This window comes from Oncorhynchus tshawytscha, linkage group LG09 (genome assembly GCF_018296145.1).
Source record: "Oncorhynchus tshawytscha isolate Ot180627B linkage group LG09, Otsh_v2.0, whole genome shotgun sequence".
NCBI lineage: Eukaryota > Metazoa > Chordata > Actinopteri > Salmoniformes > Salmonidae > Oncorhynchus > Oncorhynchus tshawytscha.
Window position 1 is genome coordinate 81,922,745 of NC_056437.1, and position 12,293 is coordinate 81,935,037.

At 40.9% G+C, this 12,293-nt stretch overlaps 1 protein-coding gene and 1 long non-coding RNA gene across 4 annotated transcripts; one reads left to right on the top strand and one right to left on the bottom strand.

Moving 5' to 3' along the window:
- Positions 1–137: 137 nt before the first annotated feature.
- LOC112258875 (phosphoribosyl pyrophosphate synthase-associated protein 1) lies at positions 138–10,668 on the top strand. Of its 2 annotated transcripts, XM_024433513.2 has the most exons (11): positions 138–536; positions 1,105–1,157; positions 2,799–2,865; positions 3,274–3,446; positions 3,949–4,064; positions 4,179–4,234; positions 4,340–4,485; positions 5,474–5,518; positions 7,489–7,559; positions 7,758–7,904; positions 8,602–10,668. In XM_024433513.2, exons 1-11 carry the CDS (start codon positions 454–456, stop codon positions 8,758–8,760), a joined length of 1,116 nt encoding a protein of 371 aa, XP_024289281.1. In that variant the 5' UTR covers positions 138–453; the 3' UTR covers positions 8,761–10,668. The 2 variants fall into 2 exon arrangements, with proteins under 2 accessions (XP_024289281.1, XP_024289282.1); XM_024433514.2 differs by lacking the exon at positions 5,474–5,518.
- On the bottom strand, positions 7,648–11,401 carry LOC112258876. 2 transcript variants are annotated; one of them, XR_002954786.1, is made up of 3 exons: positions 11,331–11,401; positions 10,991–11,196; positions 7,648–7,962 (listed from the first exon to the last, which is right to left on the bottom strand). It is a non-coding gene; the product is annotated as an uncharacterized LOC112258876 (long non-coding RNA). The 2 variants fall into 2 exon arrangements; XR_006084182.1 differs by lacking the exon at positions 7,648–7,962 and having other exon boundaries at positions 10,340–11,196.
- Positions 11,402–12,293: the final 892 nt, after the last annotated feature.

Here is a 12,293-nt window from a genome sequence, read left to right on the forward strand (position 1 = left end):
TAAAAAACACTCCGGTTTCCAACAAAAAATATATACATTGCTAACTCAACTAATAACAGGCGGCAGGTCTGTCAAATAAATAAAAAATACCTTCACCCGATTGGTATTATGATTCGGTTCAGGATTCTTTTTTGTTGTATTGTTCATGTCTTGCACAGCCAGCCAACCACACACAGTCAGACAGACAGCAAAGCTAAAGAGGAGCTAGCCGCAAGCAATTTATTTCACTCAACGAGCATAACTATCTTGGGAGATTATATTTATACTGGATTTAATAAGGTCTAATAATAACAAAGTGCATTTTAACATCAACGTCGCACGTTTTTTGTATCTTTCTTCGTATGACTACCTAACAGTTAGCTTAGCTTGCTAGCAAGCTGCAAGTGTGGTAACGTTAGTTTGAGAAGAAGCTAGCTAGCGGGTTACACAAGTGCTAGCTAACCAGCTGCCAGAATGAATGTCGCAAAAAGTGGTTATCGGGTCTTTTCTGCCAATTCTACTGCAGCATGTACAGAACTAGCCAAGAAGATAACTGAGTATGTATATTTTATTGTTCTGGCTAAATGTACGTGTTATGATAGATACCTAACCAGATAATGTTGCTAGCTAGGTCGCTAAAATGTGTATGCTGGTGTTTGCAGGTGCATGGCCACAGATGAAGTCATTTGAATTTAGCCAAGGGTCTTGCTTACTGTCATTAATCGATAGGGTTTATGAGTTGGTCATTTGCTAGATGTTGACAATGACATTCAGAGGCTTACGGGAATTGATTTAATGTGAGACAATGTTGGGTGTCTCCGCTGTGTGAAACTGGGAACTGTCTGTCTGTTATTAACGTTAGTGACATTGAAACAGGGAGCGAGTGCCTGTGATCTAGCTGAACTCTTCCCATGTCTAGATATGCAAGGCAGTGGGCCCACTGTCTCTGAATTACAATGTGAAACATTACAACATGTTGCTTGTTTGCTTGTGTTTCAAATGGTAGCGGTACAGCAGGCTTAGTCAGAGTGGGATCAGTTTCCATGCAGGGCCTCTGTCCTGTCTGAATAAGACACATCACAGTGTCATACCTCTTGTACTGATTTGTCTGGTGTTTTTTCACAGACGACTAGGAGTTGAATTGGGCAAGTCGGTGGTCTATCAAGAGTCCAATAGAGGTGAGTTGAAACCAATTATGTATATAACAGTGGAGGCTGCTGAGGGGAGGACAGCTCATAATAATTGGAATAATAACATGGAAACCATCTGTTTGATACCTTTCCATTGACTCAATTCCAGACATTATTATGAGCCGTCCTCCTCTCAGCAGCCTCCACTGGTATACAGTGCATTCGGAAAGTATTCATACCCCTTCACTTTGTTACGTTACAGCCAATATTCTAAAATTGATTTTTTTAAATGAAAAAACTCCTCAATCTACACACAATATCCCATAATGACAAAGTGAAAACAGGTTTTTAGAAATGTTTGTAACTGTACTACAACTGGAACCACAGGGGTGAAGGTTCACCTTCCAACAGGACAACAACTCATAGCACAAAGCCAATACAATGCAGGAGTGGCTTCGGGACAAGTGTCCTTGAGTGGCCCAGCCAGAGCCTGGACTTAAACCTGATCGAACATCTCTGGAGAGACCTGAAAGTAGCTGTGCAGCGACGTTCCACATCCAACCTGACAGAGCTTGAGAGGATCTGCAGAGAAGAATTGGAGAAACTGCCCAAATTCAGGTGTGCCAAGCTTATAGCATCATACCCAAGAAGACTCAGGGCTGTAATTGCTGCCAAAGATGCTTCAATAAATTACTGAGTAAAGGGTCTGAATACTTATGTAAATGTGATATTTCTGTTTTTTATTTGTAATATATTTGCACTAATTTGTTAACTTTTTTCCTTTGTCATTATGGGGTATTGTTTGTAGATGGGGGGAAAAACATGTAATCAATTTTAGATGAAGGTTGTATAAGAAATGTGGAAAAAGTGAAGGGGTCTGAATACTTTCCGAATGCACTGTATAAATCATTGGTTGGAACCAAAATTATTTTCCAATCATTTCGTTCTGAACAGAACCATCAATTTTATTTTTCGTTCTTTTGCAGTGTTCCGACAGCAAAATTAATTTGTGAACCGTTTCTAACCCAAAAAACAATTTATATCATTCATTTCTGTTCCTTTTTAAACCTCCTGAAATTGAAGATTTTTTAAAACATTTAGTTCGACATTAAATCACCAACAATTAGTGCGGATAGAATAGCTTGCTATGGAGCAGGCAAGCTATTTACATGGATTGGACAGACAAGTGTAGGGTGCGAGATGGGACTGAAATTGAAGTTGAGAGAGGGAGGGCTTTGCATAGGCACTTTGTTGCATTTTTTTGTGGGACTGGAAAAGAATGCCTGGAACATAAAATAATGTTATTAACCGGTTCCCATACTTTTAAAATAACTGTTCTGTTCCGGAGCAGTATAGATCACGTTTGTTCCCGATTCTGTTCCTCAAAAAAAAACATTGGTTCTGTTCCCTGAACCAGTTCCAACTCCTAGTTGAAACCCAGTCACTCTGCCTACTCTGCTAATACAAAGGATAACCTATTTGTTTGGCCTGATACAAAGCATTTTTCTCTTTTGGAAAACATGACATGTTACAGATGAGTATTTACAATGGCTTGATAATTATGCCTGAACTGAGTGTTATGCCCTAGTTGACATAAACAAGTCTAGGCACATTTGGGGAGCTGTAAGTGTAAAGTTAAGCATTTTACCCACACTTGCTGTTGATTCAACTTTATGTGACCCTTGATAGAGACCAGAGTAGACGTGAAGGAATCTGTTCGCGGCCAAACTATCTTCATCATCCAGACCATACCCAGGTGAGTAGACTGAAATATGTCATCTCCTCCACACTTCTGTTCTAGGACACACACACAAACCTATACTGTGTGTGTAATGTGGTGCAGCCTTTAGGACTATGCATATCAATCTATATTGTAGGAGGGGTATTCACACAGTCATATCACGTGTTAGGTTGCATTACCCATATTCAAACCTGTTTGATTCACACACTATAAATCAGGCACACGCTCAACTACCATAATATGAATAGCTACCAGTGTTATTAATAGCCATCCTCTTATCTGTCATTCGACTTGGCATGCACAAGCTGTACTGAGCATATGCTGTTGCCCTCTGCTGGAGAGTTGCTCAGTATGAGTTTGCACTGACCGCACCATAAATGTGACCATTATTTGTTATTGACACTTTTCCCTTGTTTTAACCAGAGATGTCAACACGGCCATCATGGAGCTGCTGGTCATGGCCTACGCCCTCAAGACCTCCTGTGCAAAGAACATAATTGGGGTCATTCCCTATTTCCCCTACAGCAAGCAGTGCAAGATGAGAAAAAGGGGTTCCATAGTGTGCAAGCTGCTGGCTTCCATGCTAGCCAAAGCAGGTAATTACAGCCTGTATGCAAGTGTTAACAGTTTACTGTTTACATTGCCCTTGACCATCTGTGTTAAAGGAAAATGTCGACATATTTCAACATCATATTTGTAAGCAGCCCCACCCCAACATCAATATATGTGAAAATGGCACACTTTTTTTGTTTTGTGGAAACAATTATAGAGGAAGACAAGTGTTTCCAAAGTCGTCAGCGGTGTGCATCATGTGATTCTAACCAATAATGAGTAGGCATTGACTTCTAATTGTCTACTAATTGGTTGATGATGTCATTGGAAGCACGTATCCACCTATTTATTTTACTACAAAACAGAAACGTGCCATTTTCACGTGTTGATGTTGGGGCTGTGCTGGAGAGGAATTCAAAGTGGAAAATGTTTTACATTTCCCTTTAAACATGCCTCTGTGGCTGATTTCTCATTCTGCACCCTCTGTTAAAAGCAGTCTGCTGTTTCTTCAGTCTCTTTTCTCATCCTCTCTCTTTCTCCTTCCAGGTTTAACTCACATCATCACCATGGACTTACATCAGAAGGAGATTCAGGGCTTCTTCAGTTTTCCAGTGGACAACCTGCGTGCCTCCCCCTTCCTGCTTCAGTACATCCAGGAGGAGGTAACCATCTCACTGTAGCTCATGTGCCATGCCTGGTAGTAAAGTTGTAAGATAGTAAACTACACTCAGCAGCCTATTCAATGTCAAATGTGGGCTCCTCTCACTTCCCTTCAGGTCCCAGATTACAGAAACGCCATTATTGTTGCAAAGTCACCGTCTGCAGCTAAGAGGTAACATACTATTTAGTTACGGAGGCCTGGAGTGTGATCGTCTAATGTACATAATGTAAAAGGGTGTCTGCATTTCTCCGGTGTTTTCTTGCTGTTGTCTTTCAGAGCTCAGTCCTATGCAGAGCGACTGCGTTTGGGCCTGGCAGTGATGCATGGCGAGGCTCAGTGTTCAGAGTCTGACATGGCGGACGGGCGACACTCTCCCCCCTGTGTCCGTAACACCTCAGGACACCCTGGGCTGGAGTTGCCTTGTAAGACCTCTCTAGAAGCCCTATATAGCTTATAGCTTGGTAACTAGCCAGGTGTAGTTGTCGTTAGTCTGCCATCAGATCAAATTGAAACTGTATCTTTGTCTGTAGCTTCCCCAATTCTTTAGTGTTGGTCAGGCTGTGTCTGTAAGATATAGATGGATGCATAGATGCCTGTACTCATCAATGGTTGCATCCAAAAATATGTTAAGTGTAGTGTGAAATGTTCAAGTCTCTGAATTATTTGAATAATTATTTCAAACCCCCAAAATATCCATGGCAAAATCCTCATCATATGGATTTAATGTCAGCACTAACAGCTTCATAAGTGATGATTCTGCTATAACCATTTCAACACCTGACATTATTTTTAAAGGATCTTGAATTGTGTAGCCTATTTACTGCACGTTCTAATTCCACATATATACTGCCTCTACTAATGTTGCGACCTTAGCCTCCCTAAAATGTGAAGGCATTCATACCAAATCGTTTTAGAATGATTTGCATGTTTAAAAATGACATTTTGAATAAGAGAACATACATCTTGTTTTTCATTTAGAGAGAATGACAGTAACTTGATATTGGAGATGTCTCATTTTCTCAGTACATTTGCGGTAAGGCTGTTAAAACAGTCGGGTCTGACAACATGGTCAGACTTTCTGTCTGGGCTTTGTGTCATTGGCAAATGACTCCAGAGTATTTATTATGCCAACTGGCTGTGTCCCCCTTCAGCTTTAGTGTTTGTAATAATATTTGTATTATTTACTTAATTAATTATCCTTGACTTAAAAAATCCTCTTTATTGTAAGCTTGGGTCAGTTGCAAACTGTCCTACACATTTCTTGAATGAATAAGCTTAGAGGAATGGTTAGCTTTAAAGATTTTGCTTCATGTAAGAGGATTTTCCCAGTCCTGGCTTCATGTCTTCGTAGTCTGTTATGTCCAGTCTCTGTGGATGTGTGTTAACGTGGTGTTTATTTGTTGATAATAGCTGGCAGCAAACAACAAGCTCCGTTCCCAGGCATAGAGCTCCCAAGTACGACCGTAAACTTAATTCCCTTTTGACCACCAAATGGTTCCTCTCCAAATGGTTCCTAAATGCGTGCATGTAGTGATCAAGGGTTTTCAAATCATCTTGCCAACAAACAGTCTTAAGTGCAAGGTCCTCAGTTGTGATTGAGGAAAGCATAACAAAGACAATCAATGGACCAATTACAAATGATCTGGATCAGTTAGTTGATGTGGTCCAGCGCTACAGATCCATAATGGGTGTACTGACGCCTATGTACCCTCACTGCATACTGTAGATGAGATCCTCATCAGGAATGGATCAATGTCTTCCTTGATCCACAGTCGTCAGGTCTCCAGCAGTGTGCCGGTGTCAGAGGCAGAGACTTCAGATTGTTCTGCAAGATGGCCTGAAAGCCCTCCGTTAGTTGCTTTGTGAGACTCTTCAATCATCTGACAAATGGAACCATTTCTCCCAGATACATGTTTATATTTCCATCCGGACTCATCTTGCCAATCAACACATCATGCTTCCCTATTGAAGCCTCGCCCGAAGGAGTCTGATTAACACCTGCCCTTCAGAAATGCATGTTTTGAATACTAATTAAGCATGCCGTTGATATATAGGCCTAATACATCATGATAGGAAGAGGAAACAGGATAATCCTTTTTTTCAGAATCTAAAGCAAAGATCCAGATTTTTGGGTGGGTGGCAACATGTTCTTGTGTGTGCTGCTGAACACACAGTACAGTACACCACAGTAGGTCAGGTCAGGGTTATGTTGTGTTCACCCTCTTCCCTGCTGCCCATACAAACCAGTGGGATGCTGTGTGTCACACCTTGGGCCTTCCCACATTTAAATAAATGTAAATCCTAAACGTGGACCCTACATGTCAATAACAACACATCTGTTGGTTTAGGTGTGAATATGCAAATCTGATTATATACCTCAAACCATGACTATCACATATTAGTTGTATTATAGCATATGTATTCCTTAGCTCAGCAATGCTGGCTTCTAGCATCATTGAGAGGATTGCTGAGATCTTCAGGCTTTTCAACTCTTGCCTCATATATCCAAGACAAGTTTATCTAACATATGTGTAGGCCTAACTATAGTTTTTACTAGATCATTTTGATTAATTTCTATATTCTACCTGAAAATATTCTAAGTAGTATCTCTTCAAGACTACAGAAGGTTTTAAGACCTAGTGGTGATGTTGATGCATTTTGAAAAGCTGAAATGTTCCAGTGCTTATTATTGCTTGTGTGTGGTCCCCTGTAAGAAAGGCATGTGTTCCAGGAAGGAATGTGTTCCTGGCATGAACCTGTGTTCCCTGCTCATCTCTAGCTTCCACTCCCACAATCAGCTTCCCCACTCTGGCTGGCTGATTGTCCATCCGCTGATTGTGCGCTTCCCCCATTGACTGACAACAGTGGTGTTCAATAAGACAAACCTGGAACATTAGTAAGCGTGTGATTACCTCATCAGTGCTTGTCTGCCTCTATCGTTTTTGATGGATTAACGACAAGATTAGGTTGTGCATATTGTCATATGCAAACTGTTGCCAAATGTCTGCACTGAGCTCTGAGCAGACAGTGTGTAGTGGAGGCAATTTAATATCAGCGTCTGATTGGGTATGCTGGGCAAAAAGCCTGTCATTTTGATTATCCTTGTGCTGGAATGAGTTTGGCATTCCATTTAAATCTATAAGGGTATATTTGGGACAATTGACAGAATTTATCTAATTTCCCAATTACATCTCATTTGGAAAAGAGTCAGTTTCCCAGTAGGGGGGAATTGCATGGAACTATTAATTGAAGAATACATAATCATAACAGTGATTGAAATTGGACTTTGTAATTGTGGAAAGCTCATACTTTTGAACCCATTTTACCCAATCTACTCTGAGATGTATCCTCATTAGTTAGACTGTTTATGCCTATGGATACTGTATGTGATGACTAGCAGTGACCAGTTCGTTCTTCCTTTTCAGTAATGATGGCCAAGGAGAAGCCCCCGATCACTGTTGTAGGAGATGTGGGAGGAAGAATCGCCATCATTGTTGTAAGAAATGTGCCCATTTGGTTTAGGCCATTTGTGGTTTTGTCCTGCAAAGGCCTGTGCTAAAATGAGCCAATTGAAATGAATTTGCAACATTTTGCCACATTGTATTTAATAACAGAATATGACAGCCTTAGATTATGGATGAAGGAACTACAGGCGTACATAATTTCCAATCCCGTGGTTGCCGTTCTTTCCCAGGATGACATCATCGACGACGTGGAGGACTTTGTGGCGGCAGCTGAGATTCTGAAGGAGAGAGGAGCTTATAAGATCTACATCATGGCTACACATGGGCTGCTGTCTGCCGATGCCCCCCGTCTTATTGAGGAGTCCGCCATCGACGAGGTGAGATACAGATGTAGGATCTTCATTTCAGACAGTCTGCTACAGCAGGAAAATAATCCTGCAGCAACAGGAAATGTGAATTATTATGTGGATTATAATTAATAGATGTTTTTTGAGGGGTTGATACATTTTTCATGAGGGGAAAATCAAGTGGAAATGACAACCTCCAGAAGCTTTTTTAAACTTCAATTACACTACAAGTTTTAGATTTCTTGCATTACATTTCCTGCAACAGGGTGATCAAATTAAGATCCTACATCTGTAACAGCAGCCCTGTGTTCTGAATTTATCACTACATCTTGAATGGGGAAGTGCTCAGTTCCTCATCGTAAAAGCTTTTCAGTCTCTTTACAAAAGAAAGGCACTGGCAACACTTTCTATGTACCACCTGTGTGCAAGATAGGTAGGATGTTTCATCGCCTGTATAAAGGCTGTTATAAGATATGGTAGTCAGGCACAATTCAGTCTGGGTATGAGACTAAATAGACCACACCGACGAACGGTTGAAAGTAGCGGGTGGCCCGGCCGTCCTATCGCCTTTGACCACAGTACATCGTCCATCATTTTATATTTATTTCCAAGCGATTCTACATGTAACATCAACACTGTTCGTGGACACCCAGCAGGTAATCTACTGCACACGGCCAACCTTCATTATGGTGTTTCCTCCTCTGTTCCCTGTCTGTCTCCCCCCCAGGTGGTGGTGACTAACACCGTCCCTCACGAGGTACAGAAGCTCCAGTGTCCCAAGATCAAGACAGTGGACGTCAGTATGATCCTGGCCGAGGCCATCCGCCGCATCCACAACGGGGAGTCCATGGCCTACCTGTTCCGCAACATCACGGTGGACGACTAAGGCCAGAGACAGGGTTGAGTTTGTGCTAGGTGAGGTGTTAGGAGAAAACCGGTGGTATACACGCTATGCTCCCCTCCTCTCTCCACAGTGCTAGAAATGCATACTGTCCCTGTTGTCTGCACCTTCACACACAGCCTAGTTCCGATGACTAGGACGAGGGGGAGTACCGTCATCATATCCCCTCTTACAAACCAATAAAATGCATTTTCATCAGCTTTTAGTGCCCAAAACATAACATGGAGTTGCTCAATAAAAGCGATAAAAGAAACAAAAAGTTGAGCAATACTAAACGGTTGATTTAACGTGCATATTTGTTGTCAGGTCATTTTATATTTTTTTGCCTTACTATGCTAAGGTCTGGCAAACCAGCATGAATTACTGTACCTCACCTCCATGGTAGTTTTGATGTCTTTTTGAATTCCTCCATGCTTCAAGATATGAAGGGATTTGTTATTTTGTTGGTTCACTGTTTTTTTGGGTCAAAAACTCCAGGCCACTCTTGAATGTCTGAAGCTAGATAAAAAGTATGTAGATATTATAATGGACTGATATTTTTTTCAAACGGCCCTTTTTCTGGCCCACAAATTGCTTTTGAAAAAAATCTGTGCGGCCTTCTGATAAATGTTGAAATCCCGATGTGGCCCTCGAGCCAAAATGATTGCTCACCCCTGGTCTAGCCACTGTCAACATATCTAATGATGGCTTTTTCTTCAGTTCTCCGTTATGAAGGAGGTTGACCCTATTTCACTCTTTTTAAGTATCTTCCCAATAACATCACTTATTGGTTGAATCATTTCCCCCCACACCCCTGGCCCTCCAGGCCTACCGAGCACTGTGACTGCTTTGCATTTAGATGCAGGTGTGTTAATGCAAAACCTACTGAGAACAAAGCTAAAGGAACCCTAGTACAGCAGCTCCCAACCAGTTCTGTGTGACACCTAAGCCTTGTGAATTCAGGCTGACTCACCAAATACATCTAATAAGACCACATGTATTGTCTACCACCACACATTAGGCCACAGATTAGTAATTTTTGACCCACCATGTTTGAATCCCAAACACTGTCCTAGTCATTGTTACTGTATTGGTCTAGTCAGTCAACTGTTCTCTGTGTAACTAACAAATGTCATGATGATCTGAATGGATATAACCTTTTATATTAAAGGGGGATATGATATCCTGACTCTGAAGTAGACTTTCCTATATAGTCTTGTTGCTTCTCATTGGCATTCAGAAAGACTGACAATATATGCATTATGTGTCCATGCTGAGGTCATGGTTTTGAATATAGAAATTGTAATCGTGACCCTTTACTGTATGATGTATGGAATTGTGGTGTCAACTTGCTGATCAGGAGTACTGAGATCTGTCATGATGGATGCCATTTAGTGTCCCCTATGAAAAGATGTGGACTAATAGTCAAACTGATGTTCAAGGGAAGTTGTGTCTGAACCCTCTGTTGGAGCTTTAAGCTCAGGGAGATATGTTTCTGAGGCAAATGCATAATGTATGTGAAGAAAAACTGCTCTTAATGCTTGTGCCTATGTCTCTGGTACAGCAAAGTCTGCAAATGTAAATGTGTTGCATTCCGTTCGGCAGAACTTTCTCTTTACCATTCTTTGTTACTTTTGTTGTTGACATTCGTTCCTTTGTTATCCTGTAGGATGTGCTAATTGTAAACCGCTAACTACCTGTGTGTGGTACAGACATGAGGAAAGGTCCTTCTTGGAGAGAAATAGCTGTTGCTATGCCAACTCATATCCATGTCTTCCGATAGCACATTGATTTGTTACTTCACTCTCATTGTCTGATCTTGATGTAGCCTATTTTATGAGTTTATGATTTAATCGAATAATTGGTGTCTGCATCCGATTTTTTTGTAAGTTAAAATAAACCTTTGGCTTCATTTGTTTTTGCCAGACTTTTTATTGGTGAACATAATTGTTATGTGTTTAATAATGTAACCAGTTACATTTAATTCTGGTGAATTGTAGTATCTCTAGTCTTAACAATCAATTTACTCTTCTGTTAAAATGAACCCTTCACATTATTCAGGTCAAACTTCATCAGATCCCAGAACTATTGATTTGTAGTTACACAATTATTTGACCATCGTACAATCCCAATATTGTCAGTTGTTATACTTGATCAGGGGAAAATACCATTGAGTTTTATCTACGCTTTGATCAGAGAACATTACTTCTGGTTTGTGTTGTTGTAGTATAGCTACCTAATGCAGTGAGTGGACAGTACAGTGAGACAACTTCTTCAGATGAAGTCAGGGACCCTTTACTTGTTCCAAACTTCTCAGGTTTCTACTCATCACTGAGGAGCTTTGACCAAGTCGAGGGGCAGACTGACTAAACTCTTATCCCTTGCAGTGGAGTCATTGGTAAGGATGCGCATGCTAAAATTCTTCACCACCACTCCTAAGAACTGTAAAAAGGTATGATAAAGACAGATATTTAGGAGCTGTAAGTTAGCCCATCACCTATAAAATAAATTGTACATTTCAGTTTTGATAGATGGTAAACAGAAGCCCTTACATCCCCGGAGAGAGTGGTACGCACCTGAGTGTGGGTCTCTGTCGGTGAGCGTTGGTGGTGTGAACTAGCTGGTGCATCGACAGCTGTGTTTAAACGGGACCCAAAGAGGAACTAGAGTGTCACAGATCATAGGTCACTTCCTCGTCTGGGCAGAGGGAAACAATGCACCATGTCTCTGTGTGTGGTTGGAAAGGGGAAACATATTTATGTGTGTGCACAGTACTATATATTAGAATTATCACTAGAGCACAGTTGTTACAGTCTTAACTTTCATTAAGTACACATACTGGATTCTGATTGTTACTATGGAAACATTATCTGCTGGTAATTATTGATACAGATAGTTACAGGAAGTTCACATAGCTAATGTCCATGCAACCATATTATATAACTGACATTATTTGTGGCAGTGTCAGGTTAATGATGCATTGATCAGGAAAGTAGATCCTTATGTGAGAATTTCACACTCTTTTCATATGGAACCTAGACATGATTCCCTGCAGAATGGTTTCTGTTACTAGCCATGTCATTGATCTGGGCATTGGAGGAACAAGTTGACATCCTGCCGAGCAGCACAAACAATGGTCTTTTGTCTGGCACAGTGAGAGGTTCCCTAGTATTTTATTTCTGCTCTGGCCAGGTTTTGTATTAACTAACAGGTTTCCCCATAGATTTCAAGGTGCGTTGTGTGACAGACTAGCAATGTCAAAAACATATAGGCCTACCACTAGAGGGTAATGTGAGACAACTTACTGTAACTGGTGACATTTTAACATTTTAATTTAATATTTTATTTAGCTAGGCAAGTCAGTTAAGGACACATTCTTATTTACAATGATGGCCTACCAAAAGGCCTCCTGCGGGGACGGGGGCTGGGATAAAAAATATAATATAGGACCAAACACACATCACGACAAGAGACACCACAACACTACATAAAGAGAGACCTAAGACAACATAGCATGGCAGCAACACAAAACATGGTAC

Coding starts and splice junctions, on each gene's coding strand:
- LOC112258875 (XM_024433513.2), top strand. CDS start 454: ATGAATGTCGCAAAAAGTGGTTATCGGGTCTTTTCTGCCAATTCTACT. Junction 2,866..3,273: donor ATCATCCAGACCATACCCAG/GTGAGTAGACTG, acceptor TGTTTTAACCAG/AGATGTCAACACGGCCATCA. Junction 7,905..8,601: donor AGGAGTCCGCCATCGACGAG/GTGAGATACAGA, acceptor TCTCCCCCCCAG/GTGGTGGTGACTAACACCGT.